The sequence below is a fragment of the Arvicola amphibius genome, chromosome 12 (genome assembly GCF_903992535.2).
Source record: "Arvicola amphibius chromosome 12, mArvAmp1.2, whole genome shotgun sequence".
NCBI classification, from domain to species: domain Eukaryota; kingdom Metazoa; phylum Chordata; class Mammalia; order Rodentia; family Cricetidae; genus Arvicola; species Arvicola amphibius.
This window is the reverse complement of record NC_052058.2, coordinates 127,360,171-127,386,676: the sequence shown is the minus strand read 5'-3', so window position 1 is coordinate 127,386,676 and position 26,506 is coordinate 127,360,171. Positions and strand designations below refer to the sequence as shown.

Genomic DNA, 26,506 nt, shown 5'->3' with positions numbered 1-26,506 from the left:
CTCAAGTTTTGTTGACTCATTAGGGTGCCTTATGAAGCTTCCAGTCTGCTGGAGATAGAGCGTGTAGGTGCCCTAGCACCCCAGATGAGTGATTCTAAAATCAATTTACCTAATGGCTAGTTTATTTAATAATAGCACATTTTTCCAATTCACATGCAACGGGGAGTTAAATAGGTTAAGTCAAACTCGGTTTTAGAGGAAGGTATTTTAGGCAAAATTCCACGTGTGTATATTAACCGTAGGCAATCTGAGTTCACCTGATCCAAGTGTCATCTCCTAGGACAAGTGGTGGAGACCTTCTCCCCAGGATTGCCTGGCCATAGAACTTTCTCAGGACAAGAGGCTGGGGGTGCATCTGCTCCAGTTGTCTTCCTATAGGCTCCTGAGAGACTCGTCACACAGATCTGACTGGTTTGGTGAATGTAATATTGACAAGCACTTTTGTGAGCTGGTCTACACTTGCTAGGCTCCTCCCTCAGAGCAGTTCTCAGTGACTTGCCCATTCTGGAGACACTCCTATGATGCTCACGCTCAGCCGGTGCTTGCCGTCTCCCTGGGCACCTTCATTCCAGTGCTATTTAAACTAGTCTCCGTTTTATTATCAAGCCACGGGGCTTTTTCTTGACAGTACTTCCCTGCTTCCAAGTTTATATTTGTGGTGTGATTATTTCATTAACATCCGTCATCCCCCTGAAGGGCGAGCTCAGTGAACATGTGGGCCATGTCTGCTTTGTCCCATCCTGGCACCTTCAGAGACGAGAGTAGGGTGCAGCATAGCAGATTGGAGATGCGGTAAATATTTTTGGACTGAGTGAACACATTAGCAAAGCTCTGGCTTTTATTAACAGTAATCGATTACATATGGCACGCCTCACGATACCTGCCATACATCAGAGTTCTGACATCGAAGCTGAGAATCATTATCATAGAAGATAAAACATTTCTCATCAAGAAAGCAGTTCCACAAAATCAACGTTTAAGTAATGATAGCAATCGCTGACATTTATTGAGTTCTTACAGCTTATCAGTCATCATGAAGATTTGACACTACAGTGTACCTCTCTGTGTTTTCACGGAAGCTTATCTTTCTAGCAGGCAGTGAGGGGACCACTAGGTCCTGTTTACTGAGGTGGCTGCTCTCAGCTTCTAGTGTGTGAAGTGTCCAGTTCCCCGGACAGAGGAAGTGGACCCAGGCTCTCATTCATTAGTCATTCTGCTTCCAGCTCCCAGGTCCCAGTGTTTGGTGCCATATTCTGGGTAACTGTCTTGCCAGGAGGTCAGCCTTCTTGATGACTCTCTTGGGTGGCTGGGTGTTCCGTTGACAGGGTCAGTGTTGACCCTGCTGCTTCTGTCATTCAAGTGTGTCCAGCATAGGCTCTAATGCCTCAACCTTGTGCCTTTGGTCAAGACATTGACTTCCCCTTGGATAGCATTCTAGTAAAGCGAATATGATGTTCTGTGTCCCCACGGAGTTGACACAAGAACTCACTTATGTGTGTAAAGAACCCATCAAACTGGCACGTGATAAGATGTAACAACTGCGACGGATTATTGTGCATCTTAGCATCGTTGATAGGACTTTGTAGGAATTACCTCTTGGATGGACTTTTATTTGCCATCATAGCAATTGTCAGCTTAGGGCTACAACTCATCAGCGCAGCCTAGTCAGCTCTCCACGCACACACGAAGTTCTTTACTGTAGCTGCAAACAAGACTGTGGTCGTCCATCCCTTCATTTGTTCCTTCCTGAAGTCTACAGTGAATCTCTCCAAGATGCCGGGCTCCACGGCCAGGATGATGAGTGACTGCAGGCGGTGGCCATGCCTTCATGGAGCTTTTAGTCCAGTGTCTACCAAATGCTGAGACGTTAGAAGCGGAAACAAAGATAATGAGGGAAACTGGGAGTGAACTGACGGCTAAATCAGAGCCTGGGCCTACTGCCTCTGTTTGGGGTTCTGAATGGGGAGCTGAGAGTGGCCGTCTTGATAAACAGGGTTATCTCATACCCCTTGACTGCTTGTAAGGAAGATGAGCTTCCTTGAAAATATAGCGAGGTGTGTTATATTGTCAAGTACTTACGATATTTGATGCTATAAGAACTCAGTATCATCGTTTTCTATTGTTATTTAAATGTTGATTTTATTCCTTCTGCCGTAAGAAGACCTAGGTTGGAGGAGCTGGTGCCAGCAATGTCTCTTCCAGGGGGTGACAGGCAAGGTGAGGAGGGATTAGAGGGTGAAGAAAGTGGGTCCAGCTGTAGCACTTCTGGACTACACCCAAAGGACTCTATATCCGATCAGATTGAAGAAGAAAAAGCAAAGAGGGTACGGCCTTCTGGAGAGTGGAGGGAAGTCCCTGTGGTGGAGGGGAGCCCGGCATGCTTGGAGACGTGACAGCAGGCTGGCATGCAGAAAGCAAGCTGGGGAGGACAAAGTGGAAGAGATGTTGACATGCCAGGACACGTGAGTCCTTGTTTAGCAATTCTAGACTTAAACTCATCCGCAGTGAGAAGTCAGTGACGGGAGTTTTTAACTTGGGAATGGCAGTATTTGGTAATTTAACTGGATTTTGTTTTTTATTTTTGAGACAAGCTCTTATTGTGCAGACCTGGCTGGTCTGGAACTTGATATATAGTTTAAGCTGGCCTTGAACTCATAGTGATCTATGTGCCTCACCTCTTGATTAGATTTTTATTTTTAAAAGATGACTGTGGCTTTGGAATGTATTGGAAAGGGCCAAAATAGATTCATCAAGTTCTTAGAAGATGCTGTGGAGGTGCCAAAAAGAGATGATGGTGACCCCAAAGAGCAGCAGAAACAGAGGACATGAGTGGTTGGACTTGGGGAGATACCTAGAACAGAGCCAGTGGATTAGGAAATGGTTCATATATTGGGCCCAGGGAAGGGAAGGCATCAGAGGTAGCACTTGGGGTTTCAGCCTTTGATCTTGGAGAGACTCTCACCTAGGTCCCAGGTTTATGAGGAATAATAGGACTGTCTGTTTGTTACTTGAGCTAAAGGGACACAAGCCGAGCTACTGCCTTGACAGCTGGCTACCCAAGTGTACAGCTCAGAAAACAGACCTGAATTGGAAGTACAAATATGTTATTCACTAGTGTAAAAGCAAGCAAGCAAGCAAGCAAGCAAGCAAGCAAGCAAGCAAGCAAGCAAGCAAGCAAGCAAGCAAGCAAGCAAGCAAGCAAACAAAAACAGCAGCAAAAACTACCCGGCAGGTTAGAGTCCAGACAGAGCCCTCAACCTGACCTGGAGGAGGAGGAGGAAGAGGCCGGAACTAGGAATTCATGACAGAAAGTTTGCTGACATTGTGGGCATGTACTAAACTCACGAATGTCATCTGTTTGTTTCTTTCCTGGCGGAGAGTAGCTTGGGCCTTGCCAGGCAGGAACAGAATCGCACATCAGAAAACAATTCTATGGACGTAGTTCTGTTTTGCAAGTGTGGCGTCTTCACATCTCTTGTTTGCTGACATCTCTGATGCTGCCCATAGCTGTTCTTTCCCTCTGGTCTCTGTATATTTCAGACACGTTTAACCCTCTGCTTTTACTCTCCCTCCTCTGTCCTACGCCTCCTCCTCATCTCTCCCTGTTTATTTGTTTTCACCCCCCAAAGCTTTCCTGCACCTCCATTTAAGAGAGTTTTCTTCCTCTCTCATTAGGGGTCGGCTGTGGTGTCTGGTTTTCTGGAAGTTTTCATTCCACCTTACCCTACGGCATCACATCCCTTGGAGATGCATGTCTTTATGCTACCTGCTGCGTATCTTAATGCCTTATGCCATTCGAACTGCGTGATTTTCTATCATACTTCGCAAATGACTTCCTGTCTTGCTTTCAGACAGTGGGAGCTTGTCTTAGCTGTGGGTCTTTCTCCAGCTTTAATCTGGGCTTGGTCTCTAAGTGGTAGGTGATGTTAACTTTGGGTGAGAGAATATGTATGACATTGAAATAAAAAGAGTGAAGAACCGGCCCTATATGTGAGGAAGATCTCGTTACATTAAGTGGAAAGAGCGTGGAAGAGTCGAGTGTAATGTGCTGCCGGTCCTGTTAAGGAGGTGGGCCGGATAATGTATTCATGTTTGCTTTCTCAGATTGAGAGCCTTGGAAAGAAAGAATAGCCTTTTTAGCAAATGAGGCGGGAAAATGGGCCATTTGTATGCAAAAACTGGACCTGGACACAGACTTTGCACTTTACACGAAAATTAACTCAAAAGGACCGTCGACGTAAGGTAAAAGGTAAAACTGAAGCCCAGGGAATCTGTGTGGCCTTGGCTTTAGTGATGTGTTTTCAGATGGGATGTTGAGAACATGAGCAATGGAAAGCACTAGGTTCTGTTAAAATTAAAACCTCTGTTCTGCTAAAGACACTGACGAGAGAGTGAAAATCAAACCAGATGAGGGAAAAAGCAGCCGAGACTGAACTTGATACGGGAAGCGAGGCTAAGCCCCACCTACAGCTTTCCCAGTCCAAAGTCCCAAATCTTCCACATTCCTTCAATGAATCCACATGGTCAGATCAGCAATAACCCTGCGAGAGAGGGTTTCCCTGTAGTTTCTAGAGCCTGGCCTGGAACTAGCTCTTGTAGACCAGGCTGGCCTCGAACTCACAGAGATCCCCCTGCCTCTGCCTCCCGAGTGCTGGGATTAAAGGTGTGTGCCACCACCGCCCGGCCTCAGTTATCTTTCTATGATATGATAAAACACCATTACCAAGGCAACTTATAATCGAAAGCCTTGAATTTGGCTGATAGTTTCCGAGGCTTAGAGTCCACAGTGTGGAGTGCAGGCATGCTGAGAGCTCCTGTCTTGATCCACAGCTTCAAAGCAGAGAGTGAAACACTGGGAATGATGCAAATCTCTTGAGACTTCAGAACTTGCCCCTGGTTTCTCCGTAACACCATAATGGCTCCCTCTATCAAGATATCTTTTTCATGGCTCCCCCTCTCTTCCCCTCCCCCAACTCGGCATCTCAAGCCCTCATGTTCCCATCCCTCAGTCCCTTCTTCTCCCTTCCCCATTTTACCCAAGAGATCTTAACTACTTCCCTTTCTTAGACCCCTAGCAATAGTGGAGAGGGTGCCTGAACTGGCCTTCCCCTGTAATCAAATTAGCGACTACCCTGATTGTCATCCTAGAACCTACATCCAGTGACTGATAGAAGCAGATGCAGTGATCCACAGCCAAGCATTGAACTGGGCTCCTGGAGCTTAGTTGAAGAGAGAGAGGAGGGGTCATATGAGCAAGGGGGTCAAGACCATGATGGGAAAAGCACAGAGATAGTTGACCTGAGCTAATGGGAGCTCAAGGACTCTGGACTGAGAGCTGGGGATCCTGCACGGGACCTAACTAAGCTCTCAGTGAGTGGGTGACAGTTATGTGGCTTGATCTGTTGGGGAGGGGGCTAGCAGTGGGACCAAGACTTATCCTGGGTGCATGAGCTGGCTTTTTGGAGCCCATTCCCTATGGTGGGATACCTTGCTCAGCTTTGATGTGGGAGGGAGGAGCTTGGTCCTGCCTTGACTTGGTATACCAGACTTTACTGACTCCCCAAGGGAGGCCTTATCCCCCTCTGAGAAGTGAATGGGATAGGATGGATGGAGGTAGGAGAAGGGGAGGGGAAGAAGGGGGAGCAGGAGTTAGTATGTAACATTTTAAAAATTTTAAAGAAAAAAATCACCATAGTGTATGACCATTTGCCTGCATATATCATGTATGTGTGTGCCCATGTGTGTATATGGTGTCCCCAGAGGCCAGAAGAGGGTATCAGATGTCCCAGACCTGGAGATACAGATGGTTGCGAACCACCATGTTAGCGCTAGGAACTTAACCTAGGTCCCCTGCGAGAGAAGTAAGCACTCTTGGCCATTGAGCCGGCTCTCCAGGCCCAAAACTTACCTTTTGGGCTAGGCCGCCTAACCAACAAGCTCTCCAAGTCTGTCTGGCAAAGATCCCCAGCACTGTGCTTGCAGGTACGCATAGTATGCCCAGCTTTTTACATGGATTTTGGGGTTCACACTCAGGTCCTTGTCTTTCCAGAGCAAGTGTTCTTACCCATGGAAGCATCCCCAGCCCCATGCACTGGTTTCTAGTTCAATTATCCCATGAAAGGATCCAGGTGTCCACATAGAAGTAAGTTATATTGCCGAGTCTAGAAATATGTAAAATGAGCCTCAGGCTTTGTTTACTGCCAAGAAATAAGGAAATGCTGGCACATTTAAAGAAAAAAATAAAAACCCATAGTCACAGGAATGATTCAGAGGAGCAAAGTGGCTAAAGATGGATCAGTCTGAGCCACCAAAAGAATGAAATTTAGAATATAATCCAAAGAATAAAGTGATAACCTGTGAGCCTATGGTGCTTTAAATACACTTGAATAAATAAATACGGGAGCTAGAATACAAATGTCTCATGTAGAATTGCAAATAATATAAAAAGCCTGCCCTTAAGGTGAGTGGGGCAGAACTCCCCTCTGCCTCATCATGAGCTGCACACTGTAGCTTTCTTCCCTGCAGTGCAATGTGGGGCAGGAGGAGAAAGTCAGCCAGAACTCTTGAGCCTGGTAGGTGGACATCAGGATCAGCATCAGCAGGGATGCTGGTGACCCGACATGCACTCCTGACAGGCTGGGAGGAGGATGGTACCTGACCTCTGTTGTCTTCCTTCCCTAAGTCACGTCTCAGAAGTGGCTGTGACAGACATTACAGAAGCCTAAACTGAGGAAATCTTGGATACGCTTGTAGGGCGGAAAGGGAATACAGGATAAAAAACAAAACAAAAAGGAGGAGGAAAGCGTGTGAGAGCCATGGGTGGCTACAAAGAAACTGTGTTTCCCAGACCCAGCGCCAGCCACAAATACGAACGCATGGCAGTAATGGCAGCACACAAGACATGGGCAAACTCAAGCCAGACAAAATCCCAGCATGCCGAGGGGGAGGTGTGCATGAAGTCTCACCCCTGATTGAGAACATTTTGGCAATTGAGAACTTCTTAGAGAGGAGAGTCATTTTTAAAGCTGCGGCCCCTGTAGGTTGACAGTCCAGTAGTTGGCCCCAAACCCAGGAGTATTTGAGCAGCACACATTGTCCTTGATGACTTTAAAGATGGCAAGAGATGACCCGGAGCTGAGTGGGCAGAGAGAGAGAGTAAGTGTCTGGCAGGAGTTAGGGAGGCATGAATATAATCATAAACACTGAATGAAATTCTCCAAGAATAAATAGAAATAAATAAAAAACTAAGGAGATATGAAAACGATCTTTTTAACAAGGCACATGACCCAACATAGATTTCTTAGGACAAACCTGGGATTCTGGGCATGGCGTGTATAGGATGGGAGGGGAGATTGCTTTTTTCTTTCTTTTCTCTTTTTTGATTTTTTGGGACAGGGTTTCTCTAGCTGTCCTGAAACTCACTCTATAGACCAGGCTGGCCTCAAACTCAGATCTACCTACTTCTGCCTCTGGGGTGCTGAAATTAAAAGGTGTGTTCCACTACTGCCTGGCTAGAAGATTGATTTTCATTGAGTATTTTTATAGATATATTAATCAGTTTATTTTTAATTGAAAATAGATTTTTATACAGTAATTATGATTAAAGTTTCCCCTTCTCCAGGTCTTCCTAGATCCTCTCTAGCTCCCATCATATCTGAATCCACACACTCTAAGGAATAATAATAATAATAATAATAATAATAATAATAACAATTCAGAACATGACAGAACAAGCAAACGAGGAAAAGAACCAAAGAAAAGCACAAGAAACTCATAATAGAAGCAGAGATATACGTTTGCACGCACAGGAATCCCACAAAAACCCAAAACTTGAACCATGATATATTTGCAAAGGACCTGTAAGTTTTTTTTTTAAAGAGCCCTCATTTAACATTATGAGACAGAGAACCACTAAAGATGTCACTTAATTAATTTTGTGTTGGCCATCTACTGCTGGCCATGGGGCTTATCCTTAGGAATGGCTTCTTTCCCCAGAGAGACTCTCTTGGAGAAAACTAACTGTATTTGTAAGTGGCTATCAATGAGAGAGAGCTCCTGGTGTAGAGATGAGGCCTGCATCCACTTCTCCCTTCAGCGCTAGGACCCCATCTGGTGCAGACCCGTGCACGCCCTGTGCACGCTGCCTCAGTCTCTGTGAGTTCAGATGTGCACAAGGCCTGTTGTTTCTAGAATTCCTTGATTCCTTGATGTCCTATGTCCATTCAGGTGCTTATGCTGTCTGCTTCCTTCTCCACGGGGTTCCCTGAGCCCTGACGGGAGGGATCTGATGGAGACTTCATTTTCAGGGCTGGATGTTCCACAGTCTCTCACTCTGCATATTGTCTGGCTTTGGGTCTGTATTTGTTCTCATGCTGCAGGAGGAAGCGTCTCTGATGACGACTGCATGAGGAATGGATCTATGAGTATAGCAGAATGTCACTAGGATTCATTTTATTGCTCTGTTCCTCTAGCACAACAGTAGAACTGGGTTTTCTCTATACCTCAGACCTCTCTAGTCTCAGGTCTTGGCCAGGCAAGCAGTAGTGGGTGTGGGTTTCATCTCATGGAGTGGGTCTTAACTCCAATCAGATATTGGCTGGTTGCTCCTATAAACGCTGTGCACTATTGCACCAGTGCATCTTGCAGACAGGTTACCCTTGTAGATGGAAGTGTGTGTGGCTGGGCTGATGTTTACCTTTCTCCTTTGGCAGCATACAGAGCACCTCCTAGTACCATGAGCTAGTCTGTAGGGGAGAATACTCTTGGTCTGCACCACCTTGACTGCTCCATTCTTAATGAGTTGTGTAGGAGTTATCTTCAGCAATAGGACCTTACTTAGTTTATAAAAGATCACCAACAGCCTTGACAGTTGCCTGGGTTGTTTGGAGGCTCCCATGGACCCCCTTGGCCAAGAACTTGATTAGGTGTAACTTATTCCCAGTAGTGGAAGTTTTATTTGGTGATGAGAGATGTCCAGCTGGGGCTCTGTCTCCACCATTATTTAGTAAATTTATTTAGATTTCCATTATGTATGTATATATTAAAGGAAGCTTCTACTGTATTAGGTTTCCATGCAAACACCCAAATGGTCCTTAGTTTTAGCTCCTGATCCTTGTATTCCTTCCCTCATTTGTCTCCCTCCCTGTTTGAGCCTCCCATTCCAGGCTCACCATTTCACCCTTGTCCATCCTTATCTGTCTAATCTATTTCCCCTTCCTAGGGAGGTGCATCCCTCCCTCCAGTCCCTTACTGTCTACCTAACCTCTGTGGTTCTATGGATTGTAGCTTGCATATCAATGACTTAATAGTTAACGTCCACCTCTAAGTGATAAACTGCCTTTCTGGGTCAGAGTTACCTCATTCAGGATGACTCTTTCTAGTTATATCCATTTGCCTGTGAATTTCACTTCTTAACCATGAAAATAAAGATTCAAATAAATTAAGCAATCAGGGAGCATTGTTTGAGAACAATAATATTCCTTCTGTCTAAAAATCTTAAAAATTTTATTACCATTATTGTGTGTGTATGAGATGTATGTGTGTGTGCATGTGTGTATATGATATATGTGTGTATGTATTATATGTATGTATGATGTGCGTGAGATGTATGTGTATACATGATATAAGTGTGTATGTATTATATGTTTGTATGTATTATGTATTGTGCATGTGTGTATATGATGTGCGTTTTATGTTTTTATGTATGTATGATGTGTATGTGTATGTATATGATTTATATGTGTATTGTGTATGTATGGCATGTTTGTATTTATGTATGATATGTATGTATTTATGTGTGTATGTGTGCAGGCTCATGTGTACCACAGCACATGTGTGAAGGTCAGAGGACAGCTTGCAGGGGTAGGTTGGTTCTCTCCTCCACCATAGGTTCTAAGATTGTCAGGGTTGCTCAGCGAGGGCTTTGACCTGTGAAGCCATCTCACTGGCTCTCCTTCTCATCAAGTCTTCAGAAAATGGTGTAGAGAAAACATATATATGTGTGGCTCTTACTACAGTTTCAACTATACCAACAGCTACTACAATTTTTTATAGTTATGCCTTCAGTTATAACCATTCTGACTGTGGAGTTCAGGAGGTTCACAGCTATACCTTAGCATGATGCAAATGCAATAGTGAGATTCTTAGCTCTGTGCTTGGGATCCGATCACTTAACAAACATTTTAAATTTGATTTTCTTTGCAAAGTTCCACCATTAAAAAGAAAACCATGTCTCCTCCCATCACCTCTGTAGACGATCTCATTGGTTGCTTTCATTTTAGATTTCATTACGTAAAGAGTTTGTGCTACGTTACCTTCCTAATGGTTAGGCTTCTTTGGTTATCCATTTCGGAGTAGGAGCAAGTACAAGTCAGCCTTCACTTTGGCAAGAACAGCCAGGTTAATTCCCCGTGGATTCTGAAGTCTCTAATAGAGCCATTTTGAATCCATGTATAGAGCTCATTTTACATTACATGTAGCCATGAGTGCTTTGTTCTTAGTAACAGATGCTAGGTCATTGTCGCTGATAATCTGACAGCTGTTTGCTAAGCCCATTGAATGCAAAACTAATATGTGTCTTTACAAATCAAATCAAATCACCAGGTCATAGCTAAACAAGAGGGAAAGTCAGACACGGTCTGTTTTGTGAAGAGGGTGTGTGTATATTCCGGGTTCTGCCTCTCCGAAGCTGCTTGTATCTGTGGACGTAGAAAGAGAAAAGAAATTGTGAGCAGCGTTGGACACCTTGTAAGACAGCTTGCAGACTGGTGCCATTTTGTCCTAAGCAAACTGTGAAGTGGATGTTTACTCTTCCACCGAATGAAGACGCAGGCAGAGGGAAGCATGTACACCCAGTGAGGGAGGGGCTCGGCTGGGAAGCTACCCTGTGGCTTGTGTTTTCTGGCTGAGCCTTATTCTGCAACATGTTGCTGTACTCAGAGGGAGAGGAAGCACCAGAAGTTAGTGTGCGTACCTTGCAGCCTTTCCCTTAACTCAGACAAATACCTCACAGACTAGGAAGGCACTTGGGACCAAATCCAGGGAACACATCTTGCTTTTGAAGAGACCACCAGTGTGAGCACTCTAGCAAACGTGGAGCCTGAAACCATGATGCTGAGACTTGGAAAAGTGACAGCCAAAAAGAAAGACAATCCAAGAATTCCTTATTTACTTACTTCATATCTGCTGGCAAACATGTATTCAAAAACAAAACAATGGTGCATTGATACTAAGTTAAATTCTAGAGCCGAATACCACTTTGAAAACCTTTCAATTTTTAAATTTTCATCGACACTGTATCATTGTTTACAGTTATGAGGTACAGAGTGACATTGTGGTTTGTGAATATCATGCAGAGTGATTAGATAAACACACCCACTAACTGGTACTATACTCAGTGCCTCAAGACCCTATTGTGTTTGGGGTAAGGACAGCTGAACTTTTCTTTATAGAGACAAATTTAGAATGCACACTATTTTTATCAGTAACAGATCATCTTGAGGTGCAAGAAAACTGAAGAATAATCTTGTTCCTCCAGTCTGATCTCCCCATTGCAGTCAACCTCCAGCCTCCACAAACACCGTTCTACTCTCTCCTTCTGTTATGCATGAAAAAGCAGTGTTTGTCTTTCTGCATTATCTTTCTCATTTCATTAGGATTATACTCTCCATTTCTTTCTGCAGTGCTGAATATGACAGAGCTTTTCTTTTTCTAAGGTGTTCACTGTTGCTAGCGACATGCTCTTTCCCCGAGAAGAGTATAAAGACCCCACCCAAAATGTTGCAATAAAGGGATTTAATAACTAACCCACAGAATATCAGTGGTTTATCTGTGCACTGAAAATGGGCTATCAGTTTTCCTTCTCTAAGTTAGAAGAAAGTGCGCAGCTCTAAATCCACAGGACTACTTAAGAAGCAGAGAATTGTCACCTTGAGACTCGATTATCTGGTTAGAGACCCCAGGCATTTAGAAAAGACACACTTAAATTATAGTTTCAATTTTTAAAGGTCAAAAATATGTATACTTGAAGTCATAGTGTTCCAATTTTCGTGAATGTCTGAAAAATGGTCCCCCAACTTTTAATGCTTACAGGTTCTTTGGGTCAAGAGCTTGGGCATAGCCTAGAGGAGAGCACTTATCTCTGCTTCATGATCTTTGTGGCTTCACCTGGGAAGATCAGGTGGTGGCGGAAGCCATCCAGAGGAGTTTCCATGCTGGGTTATACCAGCTATTGGCTCATGTCCCAGTTTCTGTGTCAATAAGAGCATCTGCCTGCTGTCTCTGGGATGTGACTCGGGCTTCCTCCCAGCATGGTGTCCTCAGGATCCTCAGGCCTCTTAGGAAGTGATTTGGGGCATCAAGCATATCCTGGTACACAGGGCTGAAACTGTACTCATGCATTTGTAACCCATCCTTAGAGGTCACCAAGCATCACAAGGTCACCCGGATCTGTGGGACCCCCTTCTCATTCTGCGAGAGAGATATCAAGACCATTTCATAGATGGACATGCCAATGGGGGGGGGGGGGATACTGCAGTTGCCTTTCCCTGTCACCTGTCCCATGGGCAAGAGGGAGCTGTCCCTCCTGCCGCTCCTGACAGAGAGGACCAGCTCTATGGATTGCTCCTCTTTGGTTTTCTGCCTTTCTCTTCAGATTCAAGCTCTTTTGTATCTCTTCACTCGGAAAAAACATCTAAGCATGTTTACTATGTCTAAGTCTGTTTATCATGTTGGTGCCCCAGCTCAGCATTAGTTCTGGGAGGAACAGTATTTCCCATCCATGTAGTCAGTTTTAGAATCATTCCAGTTAGCAGTGCTGCCAAGTCCTCCTTTGAAACCCCTGCCATTAGCATGAACTAAGCACACGATACTACTATACTTAGCCTTTATTGAGGTTTTATAGCAGAACTATGGGGGACAATTCTGAGGAAACTACTTTAAAAAATCCCCTTTGGGTTCTATTTAGGATTTCGGAGTGGTCCACTCAGGTGCTCTGTCTCCTCATGACGTGGCCTGATTTCCCATAGCCGAAGCAGATTAGTGGCTGCAGGCTCTTAGTGCCCTGCTTGCTTTGAAGTCTTTCCACACATAAACATGGCTGGGGTACAGCCTTGGTTAAGATCATCTATCCTTGATCTTCTATGCTGATCCCCACAAGGCAGTCGCTTGTCCATCCACAGAGAGGCTGCTGTTGGAATGTGGGCAGGCACAGAGCATGGTACCAAAGCTCTTTCTGCTAGATTTCTACCTAGGTAATGTATGTATCTTGTATAGAGAAGATCGTCAGAAAAGACACCTTTCTTACATACTTCTTATCTTTCCCAATGAAGAAAATGGACACATGTAGAAAGGAGCAGCGGGGCTGTGTCCCGCCACCCAGCCGCCGGCTAGTTTTACACCCGAAATAATTACACGGAAACTGTATTCTTTTATTTGTTTTGTTGTTTGTTTTTTTTGTTTGTTTGTTTTTCGAGACAGGGTTTCTCTGCAGCTTTTTTAGAGCCTGGCCTGGAACTAGCTCTTGTAGACCAGGCTGGTCTCGAACTCAGAGATCCGCCTGCCTCTGCCTCCCGAGTGCTGGGATTAAAGGCATGCGCCACCACCGCCCGGCTTAACTGTATTCTTTTAAATACTGCCTGGCCCATTATCTGTAGCCTCTTATTGGTTGATTCTCATATCTTGCTTTAACCCATATTTAGTAATTTATATAGCACCATGAGGTGTGGCTTACCAGGAGAGATCTTAACCTGCATCCATCTCAGAGAGGAGAAGCATGGCGACTGCATATGGCGACTGCCTGAAGCGTCTACCCCCTGCCTTCTGCCCAGCATTCTGTTCTGTCTACTCCGCCTACCTAATTTTCTGTCTCTTAAAGGGCCAAGGCAGTATCTTTATTAATAATGAAAGTAACACATAGACACTCCTCCATCAGACACAGGCCATTTAGAATGAGTCTCTCCTGTTTTCCCACTATTTCCAACCTTTCCTCAGCAGGGGTCTCTGTAACATGTTGAAAATGTCTACCTCTGTAGTCTCTCCTATTGAACTCGTTGCTTTTTGGTTTGAGAGAGGGTCTCACTGTGTCTGTAGACCAGGCTGGCCTCAGACTCAGAGAATTCCTCTTGCCTCTGCCTCCCAAGTGCCGGGATTAAAGGTGTGTTTCACTAAACCAGGCTTTAGGTACTTTTGTTGTTGCTGTTGTGGCCAAATGTGCATCGGAGACACGCTAAGGAAGGAAGGCAGGCTCACAGGTGGCGGGTGCAGTTCTTCATGGCAGAGAAAGTATGGCAGCAAGAGTGTTTCTGGGCACTTGAAGCAGCTGGTCATACTGAGTTGGAAGCCGAGATGTGAGTGAAGGCACTCAGCTGGCCTCTCCCTTTCCTTTATACTCAGTCCAGGACCCCAGGCTGGGAGGTGATGTCACCTGCATTCAGAGGAAGCCACTCTGCTCTGTGCATTATAGCTGTTTGGATACACCTCACATACACCCCCAGAGGTGCATTTTCTGGTGGTTCTAACTACAGTAGAGCAATAATGAAGATAAATCATCACAGATGACCGATTTTAAAAAAATACTCAAAACAGAGTACATCAGTATCAAGTTTGGAAAAAATGATAAATATTTCAATAAAACATCTTGTATGACCGTGATCAACCTGTACTGTTTGGAATTATTCTTCTTGAATTTTATTTCCAAACATAGCATGAAATTCATATGGCCCCATGAAATTGTACTTCTGTTCACGGTGAACTGGTTGTGCCTGATACCACAGGGTGGGCCTTAGGGAGTTGTTCAGATGCAGCCGAGCAGTTGAGCAAAACTTCTATTTTAAAGTCCATCTATGGACATAAAGAGTAGGAAGGATTTGTCTCCATAGAGTGTAAGGACTCAGGGTTTTAGTCGATGAGAAAGTCAGTGTACACTTTAGGGTGCAGTCACAGTCACCCATGGCAGAGAGCAAGGCAGGGATAATGTCACCATTCTGTGCAGTAGAAGGCATTTGCCCCAATTCCTGTTTCTGTTTTGGTGATGCACTGAGTGGATTCATTTGAGCAATGCCTGAAGCATCAGGACCAGCAAGCTGATGTGTCTAGGAGGAAGAATTAAGAAGAGTCATTTTCTAGGAAAGGTAATAGTCCAGCTGGGAGGCAGGGATATATGGGAGAACACTTGGCCTGTGTAAAAAAAAAAACTTTAAGAGGGATTATTATCATTGTTTACAAACATCTATAAAATGAACAGGCCATTCCGGGAGTGGTGCTCCTGGGGTTAGCACCCTGGAGTGCGGCCCAAGGCTAGGAAAGTGCTGCCCACAGCCCTGCTTGGTGTTGTATTATCCTACAGAGCTGGCATCCTTTCCAGGCTTTCAGGAAGCACGTCTGCACGAGTCAGGGCTCTCAGGTTTGGACACTCCCAAGAAGCTCATTGGCAGTCGCTTCCACCCCCATCCTCACCTACAGCTGCAAAGGGCTCCTAGTCACCACTCATTGTGGAGTTTCAGACTTCTGCCACCCTTGTGGTGAGCAACTGGCCAGCAAGGATACCCAGCATATTCGACTGCACAGCATCTTAAACGTTCAGGTGTTCAAAAATCCTCTGGGGTCTTGCTGTGCTGCAGAGTCTGGCTCAGTAGGTCTTGGGCTGGGGAAGGCAGTCATGATGCTGCTGGCCTGTAGATTGCATATGTCAATCCTCCTTCTCATCCCTGTGACCTAATGACAGAGGGAAGGGGGAAGGGTGTGTGTGGAAGGTTCCATGTATGTCAGCTGACTCCTTTGCTGCGGCCTATAGTAAGGCAGTGGAATCAGGTGACAGAGAAACATGTCTGCTTATGGCAGCCTGGAAAGGCCGAGAATGAGGGAAGAAGGGAGAGAGAAGGAGAGGCACAGAGTCATCTGAGAGAAAGAGCCATACAGAGAAGGACAGATAGATACATAGAGACAGAAATACAGAGAGAAAGCCGGAGAGAAAAACACATAAAGAAATAGAGATACACACAGACAGAGATCGAGAGAGAGAAACAGGGAGGCACACACACACACACACACACACACACACAAACACACAAAGAGAGAGAGAGAAACAAGGAGGTACACACACACACACACACACACACACACAGAGAGAGAGAGAGAGAGAGAGAGAGAGAGAGAGAGAGAGAGAGAGAGAGAGAGAGAGAGAGAGAGAGAGAGAACTTTCTTCAACTAGGTCCTACCTGAAGAATGCCACCATATTATAAATCAATCAGGGGATTGGAGCACTTACTTGGCCAGAGCCCTGTGTTGGCTCCAAGCACAGCTACCAACATGAGCCCCCTAGGAGCACTACAGTCAAAGCACAGTGCTCTCCTTCAGACCATGGTGCCCCTTCCCACGCCACAGCCATCAGATCGGTGGATATCTCCTGCAGGTTGCTGTCAGGACTATGCCACCTGCCCCTGTGAGTGGAGAGTTACTGTCTGGACACACTGCTGTGCTTCCCTCAGCCACTGTGAAAGTTTGGCCCAGGTGCCCCTTAGCCCAATGGTTTTGCCATCCCTGGGGATACATCAACAGTTACCCAGCGTAACTCTTCAAGCGCATGCCATCTTGAATTGTATTCAGGTAGTTTGAGGTGCATGTGGTGCTATAGGAAAAGTCACCCCGAGGTACAAGTGCCCTCTGTGAAGCACTCTAGTGAGGCTCTTTCCTCAGAGCTACATATTTGTGATGACTACAAGGTAATCACTTACTTCCATGCTTTGTACAAAGATTTTTCAACAACCTATTTATAACACATTAAGTACTTGCTCAATGAGGCTGTAACCCCAGGAACAGTGATTGAATCTGGTTAAATGCACTTACCCCCATCTTAATGATCCTATCAGCCATATTATTATCATTGACTGAAGTCCTTTCAAGGTCAGATCGCTTCTCCCAGGAGTCTCTTATTGGTCAAAATAATTGTGATGTGTGGATCTTGGTGAAGTCTCAGGATTTCATAGTGCTTTCCTATGCTGGAATGCTGGAACTGTGTCCTCCTGGTGTTAGGCATGCTCCGTGTCTTGATCATGTGAGAACTCAATGCAAAGTGGTCATAAAAATGCACTTGGCAGGTTCAAGGCATGTAGGCAGAGACTGCTCGTTCGTTCCTGGTTGCCCAGACCTGAAATAATCACACAGAAACTATATTAATTGCAACACTCCTTGGGTTATTATGTCAGACTTCTTATTAACTAACTCTTACATCTTAAATTAACCCATTTCTATTATTCTATGTATTGCCATGAGGCTCATGGTTTACTGGTAAATTACAGCATCTGTCTCCTTCGGCAGCTACATGGCATCTCTCTGATTCTGCCTACTCCATATATATATATACACACATATACATGTGTGTGCATATATACATACATATATATTTCTTTCAGTCTCTATATTTTTCCCTGTCACAGGCCAAAGCAGTTTTATTCATTAGCCAATAATAGCAACATATACACAAAAACACATCCCTCATCATCTCCCCTTTTCCCTCTAAATAAAAAGGAAGGTTTTAACTTTAACATAAAATTACATATACAAAACAGTTATCAGGTAAGAATTATAGTTGCAATATTTCTTTGTGAGTGTAAAGTTTCATACCTAATTTATCTTTTATCATAACTAAGGAAAACTCTATCTGTTCTTCAATTCCATCAAAGACCCCAGAAGGATATTATAATACCTAAGTAAACTGGAAGTGTATTGGAAGCAACTTCCAAAACTCTAAAATTGACAGAGACATCTTGTTGTCTGGACAGTCACCCAAAGTTCTTCTGCAACGTTGGGATGTCCATCTATAGCCTATAGGCCTGTAGTATCCAGTAGGAAATTTGAAAGACTCTTTTGCCTATATTGGCAATTTGTCAGTCACTTTCTTGTGTGTCCTGCAGAATGTCTGGCAGACTCCTTCATGAAGCATGAATCCAATAGGACTGTTTCACCTTCTTTAGGCAAGTTCAGCAGTCACTTTTCTGTGGGTCTTGCATGTCCAGTTCATACAGCATACTGTCAAGCAGTGCGCTGGGAACTGGAACCAAATTCAGCAGAAAAGAGAGTTGTGCACCTGTTTTGTCTGCACTTGTAGTACATGAGACCACACCCAAAGTGGGCCGGTATCTTAAAGGCTATTGGCTAAAGGCGTTCTCACAGCATTTTTTTTTCTTTTTGAAACTATGCCTTATATTAATTATTTCTAATTAGTATGAACTTGGGCATGGGAGCTGGCTTCTGTGGTTGGGGCTGATTTTTGAGCTGTGGAGATGAAGTGGCTATAAGGTGGTTTCCCCTCTATATTTCCTTTGGGAATAATCCTTACAAATGATGAGCAAGAAATGCTCATTACTTCTCTGACATGGTTTGAGTCATGTCCAAAGAGGCCGATTTTCATGATGGCTTCATCTAGTCCTCACCAGAGATGACTTTTGTGTTTTAGATTCAGCGCAGTTAAGCTTGGTTCTGGTCAGTTCAGTGGATTCTAGGAATCCTGTAGCTCTTCCAATGTCAAGAATTATACCGGCTTCCTGTCTAGGCGAATGTTGCTAGAGCTGCTAGAGCCGCATGCTGCCACATGTGAATGTGAGCTGAGCTTCTGCCCAGTAAGACTTAACGGCATTTTCTGGTGCCTAGGAGATGCCAATGACCTGAGGGAGTGACAGGGAGGGGAATGTCTATAATCCTAAAATATCATTTTTTTCTCCCTACTTCCTCCCCTTTAATTCTCCCCTCCCCTTATCTCCTTTCCTTTCTCCTTTTTTTCCCTCCCATTTCCAATCTTTTCTTTCCTGATATAGTTGCATGTAGCCCAGGCTAGCCTCAACTTCACTATATATTGTCAAGAATGACCAACCATAAGCAGCTCTGATCCTCTGGATTCTACCTTTTTAGCAATGGAATTACAAGTGTGTTTTGTGGGAATACCTTTCCAATAAATAAGTTTTTTTGTGGGGGGGGTACCAGGCTTTGGGTGTGTCTTCTGAGTGTGGACGTGATCTCTTATAATGGAGAGGAAGGGTCTCTCTCACTCTCCAGGGAGGTTGGAGCAGAAACAAGCTTGTGTGTTTGTTCGCATCTCCCCCGGGCAGGGTGGTGGGCCACGGCGGCTTTCTCCTTGTCCTGTATTCTGTGAGTCTGTGATACCCTTCGAATCCTGTTTCCTTTTGTGTCCCCATAATAAAGACAATTTGTAACTCTCGCACTGCCTCTTGCTTTAAGTATGTGTGTCACATCTGATTTATGCTGTGCTAGGGAAGGAACCTCCGGCTTCACAGATGCCAGACAAACACTGTCAACTGGGCCACACCATCAGAGTCTCAGTTTTTCGATCTTTAGAAGGGGATTTTTATGCAAACGTTTTAGGGCATGATGGGAGACACATTGGAATGTGTGTGTAAGATGCTAGTGCGCAGCTGGTGGTGAGGTCAGTCACATATCAATGACAGTGAGGATACTTGTGAGTTATAGGAGACAATAACCCCAGCAAGCCATGGAAGTGCCAGCCCTGGCACATAAGTGGTGTCAAAGAATTTTACATGGTTCTGAAAAACATGGGGTCAACCTTAGGAAGGAAGACTCAAGCTACATGCTTTACACTGTGATAATCATAAGTACTGATTCACTTGTGAGTGGCTGTCACCCCTCTCTCCCACCATCTGGGCATCTAAAGAATCAACTCCCCAGGAGGAAGAACGGAAAAAGACTTAGCTTGTCTCTTCACCCTGGCATGGATTTTAATCTCAGATGCCCAACCCAACTTTTTTTTTTCTTAGTAATTCTTGGGAAAGTTTAAATGGCAATTCTAAAAACAAACATCAGTAAAGCCTTTTCACATGAAGGCCCCTTTCAATCAATAGAGAGAGGCTGCTGAGCACAGCTCCAAGCTCTGCTAAGCCAGCGGGTTTCCACCTCACTGTGTATCACTTGATCGCCATGCCAGGAGCGCAGGAAGTGTTAGAAGGGCTCTCAGACAATAGATGGAGAGGACTCCATACTGTACACTTGATTTCAGGCCATGGCCTTCTGGGCTGTGTTTACCTAGTTTTAGATCCCAAGAAACCTGGTAACGAGGATGTGGGACTGATGAGTGGCAAGATGCCCAGAACTAAAGCCTTTGTTCTTTATGTGCAGCTATTTTGAACTGGAGAGCAGTGGCCCCAGGGAAGAAATACGGTACCATTACATACATCGTGGGAAGCCCCGGACGGAGGCCCTACCCTACCGCATGGCCGACGGACAGTGGCACAAGGTTGCATTGTCAGTGAGCGCCTCTCACCTCCTGCTTCATGTCGACTGCAATAGGTATGTTTGACTTTGATCTTCAGTGACTCCACCCTTCAAATCCTATTCTGTGTGGGAAGGCGGGGGGATGTTAAACTCCCTTCACCAAAACCAGGGGACTTTAATTGTCATTTAACCTCCTGAATGGGCCATTAGGCATGCTGAAACGACCAACCGTAATACGATAAGAAAACAGTTCATTAAGATGAAACTGGATCCTGTGATTAGGAACAAATGTAAAAGAGGTTGATTACAGATTGGGGACTATTAACTGCCCCTCAGCGAGCTCTCAGCACTAGCTGAAGTTCCATGGAGCTGTGACCACAGTTAACTGTGATATATTGTTGGGTTCGTTCTGCTTGAAAGTGAGTAAGTCCGTCTTAGGACTTACCTTAGGATGAATCTGAAAAGCTTTGTGGCTGATGTGGGAGATTTTATTTTATTTTATCAAGTGCAGTTTTCTTAAGTTAAAGGGAGACTTCTTAAAGAGGTTTTCTTTTATTCTTTTATGGTCGAGACCTCCCATGCTCTGCAGGGGACCGGGTGTGCTGGTTTATCAGTGGGTGGCAGTGTCACCTGGGTGAGTGGAGCTTCCTAGGAGGTCCTTGGCTGTGGTGAGGAAGAAGTACTGTCCCTGCAGGCAGGGTCACTGATAGCTGAGAGAAGGGGGGACCATTGGTCTCTGCTGCATCGTTTGTGGATGGACAGCTGGATAAAGGTGGCCAATGTTTTATCTATCCACCCACTAAAACAATCGTTTGGATAGTGACTCAAGGCTAATGATGGATCTCTAGAGGTCTTCCCCCCCAACTCTAAGCAGTGTCCATGCTTATTATCTTCAGCAGTGATGCTGTCAAAGTTAAAATGACTGTCCAGGCACAAGGCGTATTCCCGGGGGCGCAGGGGATAGGACCAGTATGGTCCGATGGCTTCTCTTCTACATCCCATGGAGACAGGGGTGTTCCAAGGGAACTCTGCAGTGGACTGTCAATCTGACGAGAAGATGCTGCAGTGTGCCTCCCACTTCGCTGCTGAGGTCTCCTCTAGAAGACTAGAGGACAGGAGACTTGTCTTAGGATCCAGGCAAGGTCTGCCATATTGAATGCGACTTGATCTGTCTGGGTATGATCTATTGGAGATGCTTTCCAGACATTTGAGGTATAGATGCTTTTAGTGGATAGAATGGGTATGTCTGGAAAGAGCCACTGGATCTTTTACCCTGCAGAGCTGGGCTGCACAGCCCGAATGAAGGCTTCCCTCAGCTGCCCTCTTCCTGTCCTCCTCGAAGAGCCCATTGTATCCTCCATTTTGATAGAACCAAACTGTCTCCTGTCTCTGTGATCGACTGACCACTTGGGCTTCCCTCATGGGATTGCAGAGAGGAGAACTGCAAGCTTCCTGACTCCATTGGCCATTTCGGGAATTTCCAACTGAGAAGCCCCAAGGTTCTTGTCCTCTTCTCGCATTGCATTTGTATACACTTTTATTCTGAATGCTTTGCTATTCCTTGACATCGCTCACTTTGGAGAAGAGGAAGATAACAGAACGTGTCTGCTGAGTTAGTGTCTCACTCTCTCAAATTCTCTGATTTTGGTGTGGTGTTCTCTTCCTCCTCCTCAGCTACTTGCTGGTTGCATGGGTTCAAGCAGCTTAATTCCTTTGCATCTTGGTTTCACCTGCCTTTAAATGGCACTATTTGTATTCACCCATATTAACCCATAGCACATAGTGCGCACCGAGGAGATGACATTTTAGCTGGCAACAAATGGCAGAGAAAATGGTACTCTCCTGTGATGGGTCCCCAGGAGAAGATGTAACCTTTGTGTAAGCTCACTTTCTCATGTCCCCAGAGTGGTGAAGTTGTCTCTCCCTACATTTGGGAGCATGTTCTGTCCTGAGGCACCATAGAACTACAGATACGCATGAACAAAAACGGAAAATATTCTGAGCCTTAGACCTCTGGTCCTTAGTCCACATCTGTCTTTGCTGCTGTCTCTTATTCCACACACTGTGATATCTTTGACCTTGCCTCTAAGCCTTTGCCATTGCCTTACCTTGGGCGGAGTGACAGGGAAGAGGTCGTGAGTGCTGTAGCTTTGGGATTGCCCTATTTTGGCAAATGAGCCGAGGGATGCCTATGTACTCCCATATGTTTCCTTGATATTTTTCACTCTTTGGCTAATATGGAAGATTGTTAGGGGATATTCGAGTTTGCTCTTGCTATAATAAACAGCATGACCAAAACAGCATAAGGAGGAGAGTGGTCATTTCCACGTCCCAGTACATTATTATGGATGCTGAAGCAGGAGCTCACATGGGGAATCTGGAGGCAGGAACTGAGCAGAGGCTGTGGAGGGATGCTGCTTATTGCCTTGCTCACACTCAGCCACCTTTTTTATGCAGCTCGCACTCAACTGCTTGGGTATGGCAGTTTCCAGTGGGCTGGCTGCTCCCACACCAACTGGCTCGTGAGTTGGAGATGGAGGTATTTATTCTACTGAGGTTTCCTTCTTCCCTGATGACACTAACTTGTGTCAAGTTGACAACAAATTAACCAGCCCAGAAGACAAGCATATGAAGCTATTGATAACTAGGGAGTGAAGGCCCCCCAACACAATTATTTTAGATAATTTTGTGGATAACAGACCTAGAAAGGAAAGATACATTTTGATTCTTGTAGAGGAAAAATCTAGAAGCATAGGCTCCAGAACAGTGGACTATATGTATGATGTTTCCTGGGGAATTCACCAAATACATAGGCAGGCAGGGCTGAATCTGACAGACTGAGGGTGGAGCTGAAGAAGTCTTGATTTTTTAGCAGACACCTATGTTTGTACATGTATAGGGCACCACATGATAATTCAATGCAGCATACCATGTATTATATAAATCTGGGCAATTAGCTTTTATCTCCTCACACATTTATCCTTTCTATATGTCTGAGATTCTGCTAGTCATTCTGAGATATAAACTTGTTGCAGACAAAAGGTATCCTGTTGAGCTGCAAGATTTTAGAACCAATTCCTATCTATTTGTTATCTGACCCTGATTCCTGCCCTCTAGGGATCACTATTTTTTTCTTTGTCTGTTTTAATGTTTTCAGCTTCTACAAATAAATGAGGATGTGAGCTATTTGTTCTAATGTGGCTGGATTATTTCACTCAATATTATAGTTTCTACTTGGAGCCACATTGTCAGAAATGGCAGACTTTTGTTCTTATTGATAATAGATACCTCATTGCATGCATTCTGTAACGCTCTCCCTGTTGGTTTTGTATAGGAAGTTTAGCCTTGGTTCGTAGACTGGTATTCCAAGGCCACTGGCTAAGCAGGGTTGGGGAGGAGGAGGGTGATGAAGAGGATGCCAATGAGAAACCAGAACCAGGTCGTGGAAAATAAGCACTGGAAGTGCACCCCCCGGGGAGGATGCATCCCCGAGGAGAGGATGAAAGACAAAGTAGTGCACAGTGCAAAAAAACAGGCCTGCTCTCTTCACAAGCTGCTCTTCAGTTAACGAAACCAAAACCAAACAAGTTGCTCCCAGCAAGCACAAGCTGGCCCGAGAGTGACAGCGGCTCTGCCCCTTGTACCAATGTACTGGTCTACCCCGCCTTGTCCAGGTCATTTCTGTAGAGAGGGAAGGTCACAGAGACGTTGTCTGTCCTTCTAGCTGTGCCTTTCATTTCACCTTGAGAACTCTATTTTCTTTTTCTTTTTAAAATTTTTCTTATCCTGTCTCATTTTTTTCTCCCAGTCCATCTCTCATTAGAGTCCTGCTTGTTAGATGGAGATGATGGAGCTAAAATTGACTGAGTGTTGACTGTACTTGGCCACTGACTTTACAATGAGGGAATCTAAGATTACATGATATGTTGGTGATGCTGTTGTTGAGTACTGCGCTGGGTTCTGCACCCAGGTCTGACTGTGAATGTTGGCTGTGACTGCTCAGCTCTGACTGTGATGTCGGCTGTGACTGCTCAGGTCTGAATGTGATGTCGGCTGTGACTGCTCAGCTCTGACTGTGAATGTCGGCTGTGACTGCTCAGCTCTGACTGTGATGTTGGTTGTGACTGCTCAGGTCTGACTGTGAGAGTCAGCTGTGACTGCTCAGGTCTGACTGTGATGTCGGCTGTGACTGCTCAGGTCTGACTGTGATGTCGGCTGTGACTGCTCAGGTCTGACTGTGATGTCGGCTGTGACTGCTCGGGTCTGACTGTAATATGGGGCTGTGACTGCTCAGGTCTGACTGTGATGTCGGCTCAGCCATACAGTGGGATGGCTACCACTAGATTTACAACATAAAGAAAGTCAAGGATGGCTCAGGGGCAGAAGTTTGTTCCTTTCTAGCATTTTCTTTCATACGTTCCTATGTGTACTCTAATGCACTTGTGTCGGGGAATAGAACTGTGTTATTTAACGTCTGCTTCTGGCTTGTAGTTGAAGATAACCATTAGTGACTGCTTTATTAAGCTCTTCAATTCAAAAATGAAAAAGGCCTAGAAAAGGCAGGTGACTAAGTTTCATTCACATAAGCATAAAAACAAACCTTGACCCGGCTGGTGGTGGCGCAGGCCTTTAATCCCAGCACTCGGGAGGCAGAGGCAGGCGGATCTCTGAGTTCGAGGCCAGCCTGGTCTACAAGAGCTAGTTACAGGACAGGCTCTAGAAACTACAGGCAAACCCTGTCTCGAAAACCTAAAAAAAAAAAAAAAAAAAAAAAAAACAAAACAAAAAAAACAAACCTTGAGCTGGGAACCACCTCCCAAACCTTAGTCATACCATGTCTTGAGGTCACCTTCATCATGTGCTAACATTCCACGCTGCTTAAGATGAAGTTACAGTGGCAGGGAGTCATCCAAGGCAGAGATATTGTAAAAGGTTTGAAGAGCATTCAAGATCAACGAGCCTACAGAATGGGAGGGAACTTGGTTATCCTTCAGTCAAGGGGTTAGTGCCTGGTGGTTTGAAGGGGAAATGTCTCTTACAGGCTCATGTATGTGGGAACTTGGTCCCCAGTTAGTCGTGGAGGCTATGAAACCTTTAGGAGGCATAACCTGGTTAGAGGAAGCATGCTCGAGGTGGGGGTTGGGTTGGGATTTTGTAGCCTGGCTGTACTTTTAGTGTGCAAATGAAATGTAATCTCTTGGATTCTCACCCCTGCTTCCATTCCTTCTCTGTTATTATGGACATCTAACCCTCTGGAACCATAAGCCCAAATATCTGGCTGTCTCAGTACAGCAGCAAAAGATAACCAATTTAATATCTATGTCATGAACCACAAATATTGCTTCAGACATTTATGACCAGGCCAATGAAATGAGTAGACTGTTCTCAAAAGAAGTACAAAAGGTCTTACTTTCTAAAGTGTCCATCCTCTTTAGTCCTTAGCAAAATAAAATTAAAACTGCATTGATCTGTCTCACGCCTGTCAGAATAGTTATCACTGAGAAAACAAATAATAATAATAATAAATGCTTAAGATGTGGAGAAAGAGGAACCCTTACCCACTGTTGGTAGGAGTGTTTCTGGTATAGCCACCATGGAAATCAGTGTGGTTGATTCTCAAGAAACTCAAACTAGAACTGCCGTATGACCTGGCTGTACTACTCCCCAGCATACCCAAAGAACAACATCCTACCACAGGGATACTGACATCTCCATGTTTACCGATGCTCTATATACGATATACAATATAGCAAAGAAACAGAATCAGCCTAGATGCTCGTCAACTGATAGGTGCATCACTAAAATGCGCCACACATACACAACAAGACTGAAATTATGAAACTGTCAGGAAAAATGAGTGGAGCTGGAAAATACTTTGAGTGAAACAATCCCGTCTCCTAAACCCCAAAGCAGCAGGTTCTGGAGGTTAGGACACTGGAAGGCGACCCCTGAGAGAGGAGAGAAGGCTGTAAGGAACACATGTGTCGTGGACGTGGGAGGGGTGGGGTGAAGCCGGCGTGGGGCAGGAAGACGGGGAAGGGAAGTCAGTGTGAACCAAGTCTGTGTGACATGATATATTTGCCAACTAAATAATAAATTATTTTTTCCTCTAAAAGATGAAACGATTCCCCAGGCAATTGCATTATTCTGAAGCATTTTAGTCTGTAAGGGTTCCCCCTCCCCCCTTTTTAAGGTTAGAATTGAGAAATGGAGCTAATTGCACAAATTGTCGCAAGGAAAGTAGCTGCTATTTTAGTCCATAGACAAC

At 44.8% G+C, this 26,506-nt stretch overlaps 1 protein-coding gene across 1 annotated transcript in view; it reads left to right on the top strand.

Annotated features, from left to right (window-relative positions):
• The window catches only part of Nell1 (neural EGFL like 1), an 834,960-nt gene that overhangs the window by 128,144 nt on the left and 680,310 nt on the right, over positions 1-26,506 (top strand). Inside the window, 1 exon segment of the mRNA XM_038313841.1 lies at positions 20,143-20,313. Within this exon segment, the coding sequence (XP_038169769.1) occupies positions 20,143-20,313 (171 nt within the window).